General features: G+C 61.7%; 4 protein-coding genes across 4 annotated transcripts; all 4 read left to right on the plus strand.

Moving 5' to 3' along the window:
* Window positions 1-2522: 2522 nt before the first annotated feature.
* Window positions 2523-4346, plus strand: LMJF_32_3360 (conserved hypothetical protein; the record flags this gene model as incomplete). The annotated part of the gene is made up of 1 exon (XM_001685610.1): window positions 2523-4346. The coding sequence occupies one exon, from the start codon at window positions 2523-2525 to the stop codon at window positions 4344-4346; it is 1824 nt and encodes a 607-aa protein (XP_001685662.1).
* Window positions 4347-5616: 1270 nt separating this feature from the next.
* LMJF_32_3370 (putative chloride channel protein) lies at window positions 5617-8256 on the plus strand (the record flags this gene model as incomplete). Its single annotated transcript, XM_001685611.1, has 1 exon — window positions 5617-8256. The coding sequence occupies one exon, from the start codon at window positions 5617-5619 to the stop codon at window positions 8254-8256; it is 2640 nt and encodes an 879-aa protein (XP_001685663.1).
* Window positions 8257-9708: 1452 nt separating this feature from the next.
* On the plus strand, window positions 9709-11838 carry LMJF_32_3380 (conserved hypothetical protein; the record flags this gene model as incomplete). Its single annotated transcript, XM_001685612.1, has 1 exon — window positions 9709-11838. One exon carries the CDS (start codon window positions 9709-9711, stop codon window positions 11836-11838), a length of 2130 nt encoding a protein of 709 aa, XP_001685664.1.
* Window positions 11839-13087: 1249 nt separating this feature from the next.
* On the plus strand, window positions 13088-14890 carry LMJF_32_3390 (conserved hypothetical protein; the record flags this gene model as incomplete). The annotated part of the gene is made up of 1 exon (XM_001685613.1): window positions 13088-14890. One exon carries the CDS (start codon window positions 13088-13090, stop codon window positions 14888-14890), a length of 1803 nt encoding a protein of 600 aa, XP_001685665.1.
* Window positions 14891-16830: the final 1940 nt, after the last annotated feature.

Here is a 16830-nt window from a genome sequence, read left to right on the forward strand (position 1 = left end):
GTCCTTCTCGTGTCTTGCGCTTTGCCTTCTCTCCGTGAACTGCGCGATGAGCCGATGGCTCGACACATCTCCGTCCGCTGTGCTTTCGTTGTTTAGCTTGCAGCTCAATGCCACACACGACATGCTTCACCTTTATCGAAAGGATAGTCCGAACTCACTGCAGGTGCTTTTACACGTGCACATGGGAGGCGGGAAGGGGACAGGGAAGAGAGGATGGTTTGTGCCTCGCTCATCATGGCGTCTTCAGGGCAATAATGCGACAGGCATAGAGGGAAGGCGGAGACGACTGCGTGCATGTAACTCTGCAATCTTTTCTGTGCCTCGTTTTTTCTCGTGTCCTTCCTTGAGCTGCACCAGTATGTGCGTGCTTGTGAGTTGCTCATCAAACAAGGGCCTCTGAGTCTCTCTCACTCGCTTCACCGCTCTTTCACCCTCACTGCGGTGCGGTGCTGTGAGCACGTGAGGACTCCGGTGCTCATGCCGTAGGGGTGCCGTTGCTGCCGCTGCTGCCCCTCTCCCTGTTACCGCTCCCTTTCCTCGAACCGTACTCGCCGGTACTTCGACGTGCGATGCAGCAAACTCTCTCCTTCCTCGCACACCCTTTTTTTTCTGGCCGCCCGTCGATTTCCTTGGGTCGCAACACGCAGGTGCACACACCCGCATCACCTGCGTGTTGCGACGTCTCTGTTCCTCTTCTATCCATCCTGGCCACCCCCTCCCTTACCTCTTGCAGCATCACGGCGTGCTGCTGTTACACAATCACTGACACGCGTTCACAGCCGCTGAGGGGCGTGCTTTTCCAAGACATCAGGAGCACGAAAAACAGACTATCGCGCTCCACATTTGAATTGCATTCTTTTATGTCTGCTGCTGTTTCCTCCACCCTTCGAGTTGCCAGCGGGGCTATTCGTTTGGCTGCATAGACACGGAAGGTTCAACTTCCCCTCCCTTCCTTCCTCATTCACGAGTAGCAGCATCGTTTGTAGTCGTACCCGGCGGGTGGCGACTGACATGCCTGCGTTGAGCTGCTGACCCTGCCATACCCCCCTCCCCCTCCCCCCCCAAACAACAACAACCGCCGGCACCACGGCCCCAGCACCGCCACTCTTTTGTTTTTTTTTTGTTTACTTCATGTTAGTTTCCCTCTGCAGTGCCTCTGCGTGCGCGAAGTCCTTGTGTACTCGCAGCGGGCGCACTCACAGATACGCCGCTCTCTTTCATTTTCCTGTTCCTTCCTTCCTCCCTCCTTTGAGCACCTTTACGGGTATCTCTGAGAGCGTTGTTCTTCGCTCGTTGGCCTCTCTTTATCCCACGCATACACACACACACACACACAATCTTATTTGAGGTTTACGGCGACAGAAGCGACCAGCGCTGCTGCGGACTGCGTTGTGTGTAGTAGACATCATTGCTGTCATTTTGTGTGTGCGTGTATCGGTGAATGCTTGGTGCGCGTCTTCTTGTGCTGCTGCCTCCGGTGGATCACCTCATCTTCTTTCCGTTGAGTCTCTCCTGATCTTCGCCGGCTTAGTGCCGCACTCTTCTCGTTATCTTTCCTCCCTTGTTTTCCTTCGGAACCCGTTAACGGCTTTAACTAACAGACAGGCTTCGGTCGTGTCATTACAGACGTGTGGTCCGGCGGGCAGAGGGTGCGAGTGGACCGTATCAGCGTATCGCGCCGCCCGCGTTCATGCAAGCAGTGCCATCGATTTCCTCGTTGGTCACCACCCCGCTGCAGCACATACCCGTATATAGCGTAAACTGAAGGCAGTAGAGCGTACCCTCGCAGACCATACCGTGCTCTTTCTCTCTCTCTCTTCGGCACCTTCGCTTCTGTTTCAAGGAAAATTGTTCGACTTTCTTAACATTCTGCATCACGCACTCCAGCACACTCGACCGCGCAGCAGGGACCAGCGATGCTGCGACACCTGCGCATGGCCCCAGCCACCAAGAGGCCGCCCAGGTTGGAGGGGCAGCTTTTCGGTATGATCCAGGAGTGGTGTCGGCCTCTCTACCGCTACTGCATTCCGCACACTTCGACACCTCGTGAACGCGTGTGCACATGTGCCTACCCGCTCTACACCCTGCGCTCCTCTCAACGCTCCCTGTATGACGAGCCAACGGTGTACGCGTCGGCGCACGAGGCCATTTATGTGACCGGTGCTGGCACGCCACCCACTATCGACGCTCCCGCGTCGTCTTGGACGTTGTCTGGGTGCTCCTCGCCTGTCTGCACGTCGACGACGACCACCGCAAAAGGCGGCGCCGCGGCCTCGTCTTTCCTTTCGTCACTTGGACGGCTGCCATCCCTGCGTGCCCGCTGGGCTGTGCGGCGACGAGGATCACGTCAGGCTGCTGTCCCCCCGACCACCCCTTTAGCACCACCCCCGCAGTCGTCCGAGGCGTGCTATCGGTGCAACATATGCGATGGCCTGCAGGGCCACGCCGAGGCGAGCGACAGCGCGCTGACAACTTCTAGCGGATCCACTGGCACTGGTGTCGCATCGACAGAGCATGCAACCATGACGGCCACCACGTCGTCAGCCGAGTGGAATGAAGAGGATGAAGGCGAGGCGACCACTGACGTCGCTGCGGCTTCACCTGACAGCAGCGCGGACGAGCGCTACGGTTACACCATCTCCACTGACATCGCCAACACTGCCATGGAGGGCGCCGAGGTGGCGGAGCTCCGGCACCTGGACCCGTTCCACGTCGAGGTCTTCGGAAGGCCTTCGTGGTCGGCGCTAACGAAGCGAATCGCGCGGGAGGTGCAGGCCCAGCTCACCCGATGCGGACTGCGCAAGCGAGACGTCTCGCGGTACGCTGCTCAGGCAGCCCTCAACAGTGAGATGAGTCGCCAGACGTACAAGTTGTGGGTGCGTCAAGGGTCGCGCCGCATTCGTGAAGGATGGCTGCATTCGACCACGCCTGCCGATGCCACTGGCTCGCCTTCACCGCAGTCTCAGCTCACCGTTGCGCCGTCCGAGCAGGTGATTGTCAAGGGCAAGCTGGACACGCTCCACACAGCCTGCTACCTCGCCCGCTATGCGATGGCCGCCTACGGGCTGCCCTTTGAGCTCAACTACTTTTCCAGCTTGCGTGAGCTGTCGAAGCTCATGGCAGAGCCTCACCGGCGCTACGTCTACGCCAACTCTGAGGAGCAGCTCGAGTCAATGCGCCGCATGCTGCAGGGCGAGGAGCCGAACGCGTTGCTTGAGTGTGTGGCAAGTCGCTACTCGCTCCGCGTAGGTCAATCTTGCTGGGCCCTCTTCCTGGACCACGCTACGAACCGAGTCGTGCTCACCTTCCGCGGCTCGCTGACGCCGGCAGACATTGCGGTGGATGTGACAGAGGGCTACGCCAACGTCGTGCTGGAGCGCGCCCCTGTGGAGGTGGCAGCGGCGGCCACCGGCATCGAGGCGTCGCAGCGACTGTGCACAGCGATACCGCTCGGCTTCTACGAGTCCGTCGTCGAGGCGGGTACCCAGTTGCTCCCTCTCCTGCGTACCATCCATAGCCAATACAGCACCTACCAGCTCTGCATCACCGGACACTCTCTGGGCGGTGTCCAGGCCTCTCTCTTTCACCTTCTGTACTGCGGGCCGTGGCGCGCGGCTCTGCACTCGTCAACGACGCTGTTGCGCCGCGCGAAGACGCTCACATGCCCCTCCTCACTGCCTTCGGCGCCGCCTCCTTCCTCTGCAGCCATCGCGTCCGCTGAAACAGCGCCGACCACGGCTAGCACTGCCGCGCATGTGCCTTTTACCAAGACGGTGACTTGCACATTTGGTGCCGCCCCAGTCGTGGAGCGGCGCGTCACTCCACTGCTGAATGCGTGGCTGTACCAGGAGGAGCAGCGCACTGGAAGTCGTCTTGTGGCCTTCAGCAACGGCATGGACGTTGTTTCCCGGCTGCAGTTGCGGTCGCTTCAGGACGCCTTTCTGCAGCAATACGCGCGGCCGACGGAGGAGAGTCTGTCTAGTGACGACAGGGCTGCCGTCGATGACACCGGAGCTGCGGTCGCAGGGGTGTCCAACAAGTCCGTACCCCTGCTCGCCATTCCTGGCTCGTTGTACAACATGACATCCGGGACGCGCCGCCGCCATCTCCTTGCCGTTCCGCTCACTGCCACCGCGGTGCGTGAGCAGGTCGTCCTCATCCCTGAAGCGGCCTTGCATCACTACCCCTCGCTCTATCTGCGCAGCCTGAACGAGCTGCTGCGTCGGTATAGGGCCAAGTGGCAGTCCATCTGCGACGATGCCACGACGACGCCGACCGCCACTGCCACTGCGGCAGCCGTAGCCCTGTCAACAGACAATCCCTTACGCGAGAGCCGAGGCGGGTGATGGCTTGTCTGCGCGCTGAGGGGAGAGGGCTAGCCGGTCCCAGAGGCCCACAGGCCCACACCCTTACCTCCCCTCTTTCCTTTGCAGCGCTGCTGCCGCCGTGCGTCGTCGCCGTCTCCCCGCCACCACCTCTCTCTGCGGGCGTGTTTGGCCCTCGTTTTCCTCCTTTCATTGTATTGTCCACCCCGTTTTCTTTTGCTTTCACCCTCTTCCCCCGTCATCTCCGTTGTCCTCTCCCTATCTGTGTGTCTGTCGCTGTGTGCGCGTGTGCGTGCCTCGTGCTCACTACCACCTCCACCGCCTTCTGTTCGTCGTTGTGTGCTTACTCTCTCGCCCCCTCTCACTCTCGCGCTCGCCCTCCCCCACCATCTCGAGCCTTTCACCACCACAGCAACGCGGTCCAAACGGTGTACGAAGCAGAGTGAGAGAACAAGGTGTGTGTGTGTGTGTGTGTGTCGGAGAGAGGGGGTCGGGTGGTGGGGGCCGCGATACGAAGTTGTGAGCGTTGGGCAGACACGCGCCCTCCTCCCCAAGCGAGACGTGAGCGTGCGCTAGTAAGGGAGTGGTGAGGCGGTAGACGCGGAAATACGCAGCGACGAGGTGCCGCGCCATCGCAGCAACGAGCCCTCTCCGCCTTCCTCCTTTTGCTGTGCGCCTTTCCTGCAGTCCCGCCCGACGTCGGTGCTGCCCATGTCGCTCTCCTGCCTGCTCATCTACCCCCCCCCCCCCCCCCCCAACCTCTTCCGAGTACCTCCCCTTTCTCTATCTATCTCGCGCGCGCACGCACGTGACGAACCCCCTGCCGATGCTTCACATGGCTCCGTCTTCCTCCGCATTGTTTCCCTTTTGCGGTTGCCTGCACCTCGGCCACGATATCTTGCATGTGTGTGGCTGTCGAGTGGCTCTCCTTCCCCTGCATGCGACTGCTGCTTCCCTCCCGCTGCCATCCTTTCAGTACGCAACACTGCGGCGGTGTCTTTAACACGTGCCTCGACTTCTCTTTTCCTCGTTTATCCAAAGACACAGGCCATAGAGCTCTTTCTCATCTGCTGTAGTTTGCTGTCATCAGAGATCGCAGGCAACCCCTGCCGTCGTGGTGGACAAGGCCCACACCGGCGCCTTGAACGAGCCCACCGTTGGCATTGCGGTTGGTAGTCCCTTCCCTGCAGCAGCTCAGCCGCCGCCATCCGCCTCAGTGCCCTCGTCAAAGACGCGGCGCCAGTGTACCCTTCCACGAGCGCGTTCTTTCGGATCCCTTGCGGCGGCAGGTATGAGCGCGGCGTACGGCAATGCAGGCACTAGCGGGACGTTCGACACCCCGTCTGCTACCCTCCGCAGGCGGGAGGCGGACGCAGCGACGGCCGCCTGGTTCCACGAGCTTGTAAAGGAGGTGGAGGAGGCCGGGGACGCCGAGGTGAATCGCGCTCGGGCGCCTCTGTTTGAGAAGGCGCACCGCCCGCACGTGTTTACAGCAGAGGAGCGACGACGCATGGATTGCTATGAGAGCATCGATTACGCCGAGGGCCAGTCCCTCGTTCACCGCGTCAGCAGCACTCGCCAAAGCAGCACGGACGCGAAGGGGTGGCTGCGCCTGCTGATGTTCGTCTTGATCGGCCTCGCCGTTGGTGGTTGGTCCCTCTTGGTGCTTCAGACGCTTGACTACCTTGCGGAGGTGAAGCTGGATGCGGTGCAGGGGGTGGTGCGCAGCCGCAACAGCACTTACCCGCCCTTCAATGCGTCCAAATTCTACATGTCGACGCTGCGCAACTCTCGACATGAAGGCGGCGACGACGAAAAGGCGGCGGTAGTGCTACGCACCCTATCGTGGTCAGCGCTGCTGCACGGGGGTGTGCTGTACACGATGTGGGGCGTGCTGATGGCGCTTTTGTCGTCTCTCTGCTGCCTCGTCATGCCGAGCGCCGCTGGCAGCGGTATCCCGGATGTGATGGCGTACCTCAACGGCGTCATGTTCCCGCGCATCTTCAACATTCGCAACCTGGTGGTCAAGACGCTCTCCTGCATCCTCGCGGTGAGTGCCGGTTTGCCGGTGGGGACGGAGGGGCCTATGATCCACATGGGCTCACTCATTGGAGCCGGGCTCCCCACCGGCCGCAGCCGCTCTCTGGGATGCAGCGCCACCTCCGTCTTTGACCTATTTCGCAATCCGCGCGACCAGCGTGACTTCATCTCCGCCGGCGCCGCCTGCGGCTTGACGAGCGCCTTTTCTAGCCCGCTGGGCGGGATGCTGTTCGTCCTGGAGGAGATGGCGACTCATTTCTCTGTGCGTCTCGCGTGGCTCGTCTTCCTCTCCTGTCTCTCGTGCATGTGGATCATCCAGGCATGCAACTCCTTTCTATCTGGCTGGCATCTCGTCGACCGGTCCGCCATGGCGCTCGGTGATCTGCGCGAGGCGTCCATTGCAATGTTCTACATCGACACCGTGCGAGAGAACACGGTCTCCTTGTACACGTACACGTTCATCCCTACCGTGATGGTGGCGGTGCTGTCTGGCCTCTTGGCAGTGGCTTACACGGTCAGCAGCATCCGCTTCTCCCGCTGGCGCTCGCGCTGCCTCTTCCCCACGGCGCTGTACCGTGTGCTGGAGCCGTGCGTGTTCGCATCTCTTTTCTCCACAGCCTGCTACGTGATGCCCCTCTTCACACCCTGCGTGCCGACCCCACCGCACGTGCGAGAGAAGAAAGAGGCTCTAAACGTGGAGCTCTTCACCGCGTTCTGCGCGCAACCCGAAACAACCCATCACCCGCTCGCCACCCTCACCATGACCAGTCCTTACAACCTACTGCGCCTCTTGTTCTCGCGCCGCTCGGTGGGGCTCTTCCCGGCATGGTCACTTTTCCTGCACCTCGCGATTTACGTGGTCGGTTCCAGTTATGCTGGTGGCATGTTCATCTCCTGCGGCACCGTCATCCCGTCGCTGCTCATCGGCGCGGTCGAGGGGCGCCTCATCGGCGTTCTTTTTCAGCGCCCGCTGTGGGCGGATGAGGGCGTGGTCGCCCTTATCGGGGCCGCCGCATACTTTGCCGGCATCTCCCGCCTCACTTTCGCCCTTGTGGTCGTCATGATGGAGTTGACGGCGGATGTGTCGCACATCACGTGTCTCATGCTCGGCATCCTGCTTGCCAAGGGCATTGCGGACAAGTGCTGTCATTCCTTTTACCACGCCTCATTGGAGGTGAAGGCGGTCCCCTTCCTCGAGGCACAGACGAGCATGCACCTACTCGACACATACACGGCCCGCGACATCATGACAAGCCCGGTTACAGTGCTGGAGACGATGGACACCGTTCTGCACGTGGTCGAGGTGTTGACCATGACACGACACAACGCCTTCCCTGTCGTGCGAGTGGGTAAGGCGGACCAAACCTACGAGGGCATGATCACGCGCGTGCAGCTTCAGCTGCTGCTCTGGGTCGTGTACCTGCGCGAGATGGGTGATGCCTCAGAAGTGCTCGTCGACGAGGAAGGTGATGACGACAGTGACGGCGCGGCCGATGCGCGGAGCGGGATGGCGTCGGCGCAGGTCGACGCCGAGGGCTTCATTCGATCTCACGTCACGGCAGCGGAGCTGAAGCGCGTGCACGAGTTTCTTTTCTGGAACCGCCTGCCGGGCGTCCCCATGATGGAGCACCTGCCACTGTCTGCCATCCGCTCATACATCGACCTTCGCCCGTACGTGGACAACAGCGCGCCGTACGTGCAGCAAGGCGTGTGCGTCTCGAGGGCGTATTACGCCTTTCGCCACCTGGGACTGCGCCACTTGCCGGTGCTTGATCGGACACAGCGGGTCGTCGGGATCCTGACGAGGGTGTGCTTTGTGGGCGATCGACTCGCGGAGAGGGTCGGCACACAACCCGCTGAGGGCTTCGGCAACACCGAGTGGAGAGGGTGATAAAGGGCAGCAAACAGACCGAGTAGCAGCAGCAACAGCAGCGCCGTGGTCCCCTCAAGTGTCGCTGTAGCCGTTTCTCCGCGCCCTACGGTCTCCTGCGCTGCTCTCGAGAGGACACGGAGAATACCCTACTGGCGTCATTCCTCTTCTGTGTGTGCGCGTGTATGCTTCTGCTGCCTCTTGCATGCATTACAACCTGCTCCCCCATGAATGCGGTGCGACACCGCCAAAGCCTGCACGCGCTGGGAATTTGTCAGCGCACGCGCCGTGCGCTGACAAATTCCCACCCGGAACACTGAGAGAAGGGGCCCAGAGAGTAAAAGAGGGGGCTGACTATTCGAAGCAGCAGAGCAAGCGAATCCCACCCTCTCTCCTCTTTCGCATTCTTCATGGTAAACTGGACACGGGTGCCGCTTACGGCACCGTGTCTCCTTATCCTCGTCATCACTGCGTGAGTTTGTGTGCGCGGGTGTGGTGTGGGCCTACGCGGCGAGCTCGCCGCTGCGCCTTCGTATGCCCGCCTCTTCCTTCTGACGTGCGCGGCGCTTCTTCCGTCCCTCCTTCACCTCCCTCTCCATCACTGCTGACCGGATCGCCCCCCGTCTCCTTCGTTGGCCTTGGCTTGCGCGGCGGTAAATTTGTGCACAGAGCCAGCGCGCACGCAAACATGCGAGGACGCCGACTTTGTTCACAGACGCTATGAACGAGTAGGACACGCGCTCACATCGCTATCCACCCCCTCCTCTGTTTTTTTTTTTTTTCGCTCGTCCCGCTCTTCCCAGCCTCGCAGTGATGCTACGTGCATGCGGTATCGCGGCATTCCTGACGCCCTTGCCTCCCCTCGCATCCCCGTCCGCACCTTCCGCTGATGGTCCTCGACTGAGTGCTGCGGCGACAGACCGCGTCACGATACCAGTGCGGTGTGCCACCGGAGACCTCAAGAACGTACCAGAGGACTTTGTGGTGGTAGAGGTGGATCCGACAGGGCAGCGCACCGATGCCGACGACTACAACTTCCTGTCTGCGAGCACATCAAACCCACCATCATCCGTTACGGCCGACCCGGTTGATGATGGAGCCGAAGCGGGCACCGTTTCCGGACCCGAGGCTGCGCTCGGGTTGCTGCCGCGCGTGTTGCCCCCGCAAGTCAAAAGTCCTGGTGCATGCTCTCGCTCTGTACAAGCGCTGCGAAGCACACTGACTGTGCACACGCCAGAACTGCAGCGCTGCTTCGGGAGTGCCGCAGAGGTGGCGACGCGTGTGTCATCTGCATTCACCCAAGCGGCGCTCTCCCTGCTCCTTCGAGACATTCGGGCCGCTGCTCAGGGCAGCTCGACGGCGCCGCGTGATGCGGAGTTGGCTGTGTCTTGTGCAGTGGGGGCGAGTCTGCCGTGGTGGAGAACAGCGGCGCACACGCTCGGCCATTTTGCGGACAAGCGGGAGCGGCAGCTGATGCACTTGATGGTGCGATGGCACTTTCCACACCTCCGCGCTTGCGCCGATGCACCGCCGTTGCCGCGTCCCGCCGATGGCATCTCGTCAGGAGATGACAACGCTTCTGTGATTTCATGCTCCTTGGACTTGCATCATGTGCTGTTTTGCGCGACTCTTGGTTGTGAGGCGGCGCTGTGCATAGCACGGTGGTCCGTGGAGGCACAGGTGGCACGCCAGGAACGGATCTTGAGTGCTGAGGACCGCGCAGAGCTGCGCAAGCTCTTGGACAGCGACGACAGTGAAGCTTGGCCTGGTTTAAGAGCGCGCTCGGGTGCTGCAGCGAAGGGCTTCTGCAGCACCTCTTTCGACTCGCTGACTGAAGCAATGCGGCGGCAGCCACCAGACGGGCCGGCAATGAGGATCGCAGCGGAGTCGATGCCGCTGGTTTCCGAGAAAGATGTGCGGCGACAGGTGCACGAGCTGCTTCGCCGCTTCTATCCGTTTGTGCATTGTCAAGTACGTGGGGGACACGCCACCCTACGCTTTCGCACCCGCCCCGACGGCAGCAACGATACGCTAACGAGCGATGCAGCTGCGCGCTCAAGGCGCAGCGCCGACATCGGTGTCGGCGCTCGGCGCACCCGCGCAGAAATGGAGGGCCGGCCAGGGGACGCGTCGCCCTTGTCGGCTGCTCCGGCGTACGTACACATCGTTGTGAGGAAGCGCAACTTGGACACGGCGGAGATGCGCCAGCTGCTGGGCGAGTACTTCGGCGTGAAGGACAGCTCCGTTTGCGTAGCAGGCATGAAGGATAAAAGGGCGGTCTCGGTGCAGCGGTGCTCTGTCCCTGTGGTCGCCACAGGCGGCGAAGTGCACAGTCGCGTACGCGCGCTCTTGACGAACGCCGCGGCTGTCCAGCCTGTCACGCTGCGCTGGCCGGCAGACTCGCAGCAGAGCTACGCCGTGCTCCTTCGTGCGAGTGCCTCTAGTGTGCCAGTACATCTCGGGCAGCTTTCCGGGAACTGGTTCTCGCTACGTGTTCGCGACGTGCGCTGGGCTGGCGAGGCAGATCGCAGGATGTGGCCGTCGCCGGCGACGGCGTGCGAGAACGTGCAGCAGCAGGAGGAGGAGGAGCTCCGAGCATTTCTCCAGTGCCGCTTCGCTCGGTGTGCAGAGGCGGGCTTCATCAACTACTTTGGTCAACAGCGCTTTAGCGAGACGGTTGAGCGCGTCGATGACCACACCGGCGTTCACCTCTTCGCCGCTCGATGGGTAGCGGCAGTCCGCAGCCTTTATCGCGCGTGCCCCGACGTTTACAACGCATTCCCTGACAAGATGGAGGTGCGCTTCGTGTCCAGCAACTCGCGCGACGTGCAGGTCATGACGCACGCCCTCCGGCAGACGTATCGCATGTACTTCTCCGACTGCCCGCTCAGCAGCGCTGACGTGCAGAACGAGAGCGAGGTGTGGACGCGCTTGTGCGCGAAGGCCATCACGGAGGGCGTACCATTCTACCTCAGATCCCTGTGGGTGCACGCCGGACAGAGCGTTTTCTTCAACCTCGCCGCCTCCTACGTGGCCTCCAGGGGCTTGGCAAGGCCCAAAGTGACAGCGGCAGCGCCCCACTTGGACGGCAGTGGCGACCCCCACGCCGCTTCTTCAGCGGCGTGCACGAGCAGTGGCAGCAGCACATCAGAGCAACCACTCGCGCCGCTCTCCTGTGACGTTCTTGCAAGCGCGCAGCTGCCGCTCAGCGGCTACCACGCGGATCGAGCTGCGCTGGACGGCACCCATCTCAGCGACCCCGCGTCGGCCGCGCTGTGGGCGCAGTGGAAGGACGCCGCCATCCAGCACGCCTTGCGGGAGCTGCGCTGGACCTCGGCGCAAGGGTTTGAGCAACGCCGCGTGGCTGGGGTGCCGGTGCCCGGCTCGTGGCGTGCAGTTGTTGCACGTCCCACCAATGCCTCCCTCGAGTGGGAAACAGAGGCGAGGGCCAAGGCGCAACGGCGCAGCTGCAGCGGTGGTGGCGGCGATGCTAGCGCGGACGCAGTGTACAGCTCTACAATGCAGCTTTCCTTTGCGTTGCCTCCGTCGTGCTACGCCACCGTCTTTTTGCGAGAGGTGCTGGGGTGCGACAAGTGGTGGTGATTACCGTATTCCGGGCCCCTTACCAACATCACAGGCAGACACACGTAAATGCACACAGCGCAAGCATGTATACACGCACACCAGTCTGCGAAGAGAGTAGGCACGGGCCGCAACTACTACCCTGTGGATGCCGATCCTTCGCCCACGCATTGGTGGGTGACATGGGCTAGGGAGCGCGCGTGTGGATGCTCAGCGACGTGCGTCTCTCACACTCTCCTCCTCTCTTGAACCTTGCTCTCGTCGTCATTTTCTCCGCTGTCGCCTGAGGGCCTGCCGTCAGCGCTGCCGGTGGTGCTGGGGCAGATGGGCAGCTGAGCGGCGGATGAGGTGGGCGGTGGAGTAGGGGGGGGTGAGAGGGGATCCGGTGCCGCCATCATGCGACGACGACTCTCCCCCCTGAGGGGCTTAGCGCGTCGTTCCACTGTCTTTTACCTGATCCGCGTTTCTTGTCTCTCTCTCTCTCTCCCCACTCGCGCACACATGCACACATGCACGTGGATGTAGATCAAAGCCTTCCCGGTGCCGCACAGAGGACTGGGCCGGCGTGTCCAGTTCACCCCCCCCTGTTGTGTGTGTGTGTGTGTTTCGTCTTGTGTCGTTGCACACGGCAAATCGCCCGCCCCCCGTCTTCCGGCCTCAACAACACGCAACAACGAAAAAGCGGTGACGTGACACTGCTGGTCTCGCGTGCGCGCTCCCCTTCCTGTTCGAGCTGTGGGAGCGAGTCGCCCGCTCTGCACACGTCGCGGCGGCGAACCTGCCGTTTCTGCCGCTTCTCTCGCCCTCTCGCTCTTTGCGTGCCGGGAGGAGAAAGAGGAGGTGAGGGGGTCTCTTCGTGGGGGTGCGCGCCGCTGTGCTGAACCGCGTCTGGAGGTCGAAGGCTCTTCTTTTCTCGTTTTTTTTCCAGGACTTCATCATACGCGTCAACCCGCTCGTGCGCGTGCCGACGGTGACCTCGCTTATCTTGTCTGCGCCTGGCTCGGTGCCTTTGAGGTGTGCGCCTCCGTCCGACGTGCATCCCTCGGCGTGCGCCTTCTCTTCCCTTGACGCACATACGTGGCGGCGCAGGCGTGATCCGGGAGAAGGGCGGGGGGGGCGAAAAAGTCATTCGCTCCGCACGCTCCTCCTGTTCCACGAGAGCACCGAGCACCACCTCACGCGTACCTTTGTGGTGCCACACGCTCCCCACCCCTTCTCTTTCTCTTCTTACCCTCCGGACACACACTGCGAGGCAGCGGAGGCGTGAAGGATGGACGTCGGACGCGAGGGCCACTCGGGCCTGTACACCATGCACTTCTCCACGGTGTTCCCGGTGGAGAAGTCAGCACAGGAGAAGACGAACAGCACGGCGACAAACTCGTCCTCCTCGTCCCCGCCACCAGCACCGGCGCCCTTGGATGGCGGCAAGTCCAGCGCGAGCGGCAGTCCGTGCTGCTCTCTCTCTCAGTTCAGCCAGTGGCACATGCTGATCCGCGTGGACGTGGAAAACGAAATGTTCTTTGTGAAAGGCGACGCCAAGGTGTTCTCGCCGACACCGTCGCTGGCCAGCGGGATGGCTCGCGGCATTAACCGCGACGGCACACCCGCGCAGAGCTCGACGTCGCCGGACGGCATCCCGATTGTACCGGTGCATCAGAAGGATCGGCGGTGCAGTGTTGCCATCGGGAGCTACTACCGTCAAGCCGAGGGCCTCGAGGCTGCGGGTACAATGCCGTCTTCATCTATGCTCGGCTTGGAGGTGCGGATGCCGCGACTCGAGGCGGCCGTGTTGGGGCTCGCGGAGCCGGAGATGCTGACGGACGTTGTGCTGAACTGCTCAGGACACAAGTCGTGCGGGTGGTACATGGGTGCCGTAACGGTGACGGCGGAAGGCAAGGCGGTGGAGACGCCGCAGACGATTCGGTTTCTCCTGAAACCCTTCTACGGCCACCGATGCGCGCAATGCCTCGACCCCGTCTACGCCATCGGTTACACGTGCGAGCACTGCCAGGTGCCATACTACTGCTCCCGGGACTGCATGAATGCGCACATGAAGCGGCACCATAAGCTCTTGTGTCCGCTGCTGTATGACAAGTACCGCTGCCAGTCTGGTGAGGTGGTGACGGAGGTGCCGGATGGGTCGGCGCTCGTGGCGTGGTGGCGCTGCCTCGAACACGGCACCTTCAGCGTGCTGGTGGACCCCAACAACTCCCTCGGCTACGCGATTGAGCTGACGCTGAACGTGCTCAAATCGGCGCGGCAGGAAGGCCTGCAATATCGCCTGGTGTCCTCCACGACCCTGACGTCGTCGCCGCCGCACGAGGAGGTGGCGCGATTTGCCTGTGTGCTGCTGCGCGAGGTGAACCGCAGCGCCATCCTGGAGGGCTGCGCGCCGCTCGCCGCGGCTTGCCTCGACTACCTCTACGCCTTCAGTCCGACCGCCGATTTCGCCATCCAGGCGCATATACTCTTCTTCACCACCTTCCACTGCGAGGACCTCGACGTGCCGATCGACACCTTCGAGGAGTATGTCTCCTACGCTCGTCCCCTGCACGCGCTGGCGTCGCTGCAGATCAACTACGCTCTCAAGAGCACGATCCCGGCAGAGTTCTGGCGCCGTGTAAAGGTCGCCAAGGACTCGATCGCCTCGTTGCTGGCGGTAACCAACGTCGTGCCCAGCGGCGGGGTGGAGGGGCTGAGGGAGATCATTACGGCGCAACAGCGCGACGCGCTCATGATGCTGTCGCGCATATTTGTGATGATGGCAGCGCGCGCCCCGGAGAGCGAGTGCCAGCGCTGGCTGGAGCAGGCGGAGCGCTGCCTGAGTCAGTGCCAGGATGGGCTGGCGGTGCCCAACTCCTTCGAGGTGGATGCCATGATATGCTTCCGCCGCGCCGCCCTCTTGCTCCTATTCAAAACTGATGCAAAGACGGAGGAGGCCAAGACGCAGAGGAAGAAGGGCGAGTCGTTCCTGAAGCTGGGCCAGAAGCCCGCGGCTGATACAGCGAGCATGCAGCAGCAGAATGGTGTGGAGGAGGGCGAGCAGGCCAAGGTGGACGTCAAGAAGGTTTAGGCAAGCAGAGGGATAGAGATAGGGGAGGGGCGGATGCTGGTCTTGACCAGCTGCTGACCCATTCAAGGGAAAGCACATGGGGAGGGGGGACGGCGAGGAAGGGATGAGGGGGGGGGGCAGAGAGCGAAAAGGGCATCCGGCTGCGCATGCGGGGTGTGCGGGAGATGTGGTGGGATGGGATATAGATGGTGAGGGAGTATGCACACCCCCTTCTCGAGGCGCCTTCGCGTGCAGTGGCGGCTTGTACGGCCGATCTCGATCCCTTCCGAATTCTCCTCCCCATCGCCCTCCCTCGCTTCTCGATCTTCATCTCGCACCTGTTCCTTCCGCTGTTTCTCTTACTCTTTCCCGTGGGCCGGTAAGATTGTTGCGCGCCCCTTGTGCGTTCTGTGCGCCGGCGTTGTCCTCCCTCCCCTCTCTCCCTCCCTCCCGAGGAAAAGAGGTGTTTTTTCAGGCGTGAACAGGCTGGGGGATGCCAACAGTCACGTGTTTTGTCCTGCCCTCCATCCTTTGATGTGGTTTTGTTTTGTGTACTTGTGCTGCGTTGTTGTGGTTGGTGGCGTTTGTGGTGGCGCTCGTGTACTGGAGAGCGCGCGGTCGTGTTTGGGTGTGCGTTGTTCGAGGGCTGGGGAGGAAGAGGGAGGGCTGACGCGTTGCAGCGCACGCACATCTGTGCTATCGCGCTGGATGGGAGAGGGAAGCGAGAAAGGGAGCAGAGAGTGGAGCGCACGGACCGGGACCGGGCAGGGGTTGCTCGCGCGCTCGTTCACGAAAGGTGGCGAGGCACACTGGCGCAGGTTGGTACCAAGAAGCGTCGACGCGCACGCAGGCAAACAGACACATGCGCCCTCGCAGGACTCATTTTTCGTCGCGCTCTGTAGTGGAACACGACGTGCGTGTACCGCGTAAGGACTGCCAGCATGCGTGAGGGTCTCACGTGTCCGTTCAGTGTTGGCCGCTCGATTCCTTTCTGTTTTATCTTCTCTCATCAGGGGCGTGGGGGTGTTGCTGGCAGGGGCTTCCGCTTACTTGGGGATAGCCCTCGCCATGCGCGTGAGATGGATTGCAGAGAGGCGGTGCGCCGGTCGTTTTGTTGTCACCACAGCATCTCCTCGTTTCTCCTGCCGTCTCTCTCAATTGGTTGGCCGCGTCTCCGCACTTCTTCCTCCTTCCTCTCGTCTTCTTCCGCCTTTGGCTTGTTGCTGGCGTGTTTCCCTCCGCCCCCCGGCTGCTTGCTTTGTGTGCCGCCTCGCCGCTGTTCTACCCTTGTCGCCCGTGTTGTTGACGATGCGGTTCATTATCGCTCTGGGATCTGTTGTCTAGCTAAGTGCCACGTTTTAACCAGCAATGAAGAAAGACCCTACGCAGGGGCAGTCGTGCCTCCCCTCCTCCTCTCTCGCGTCGCCCTCTGTGCGCGCGCGCGTCTCTGTGTTATTCTGTCTTCTCTTCTCTTCTCTTCTCTCTTCCTTTTCTGTGTTTTTCTTCTAACGAAGCCAAAGAAGGAAAACCGACCAACCAAGAAGCAGCACGCACGAAGGGCGGCAGCGCACACGACGGCAGCTTCGGAGTCGTCGCACATCCGATATCTGTTTCTCTACTTAGCCAGCCATTTACAAGCGGAATGGCGCTGGCTATCAAGCAGCGGCCACTCCTCCCTCTCACCACCCCTCGAGTGACGACGGAGTCGAGCAAGAAGGAGTGGTTGCGCTGAGGCGTAGCTTTTTCTTGTCTTCGCCACTCGCGCGCCTCGCGCTCTCAATCGTGCACATCTTTTCATGTGCGACGGTAATGTGGAACTCTTCTGCCTCGCAAGAGTTCACTACTGTACCTACGGAGTGTCGTTCCCGGGGTATGAGCAAGCGGAGCGTGCGTAGGACCGGCGACGAGTGGGTGGAAGAGGGGCTGATCGCATCATTGACTTCGCAGCGACTTCTGCAGCC

This window comes from Leishmania major, chromosome 32, assembly GCF_000002725.2.
Source record: "Leishmania major strain Friedlin complete genome, chromosome 32".
Taxonomy (NCBI): domain Eukaryota; phylum Euglenozoa; class Kinetoplastea; order Trypanosomatida; family Trypanosomatidae; genus Leishmania; species Leishmania major.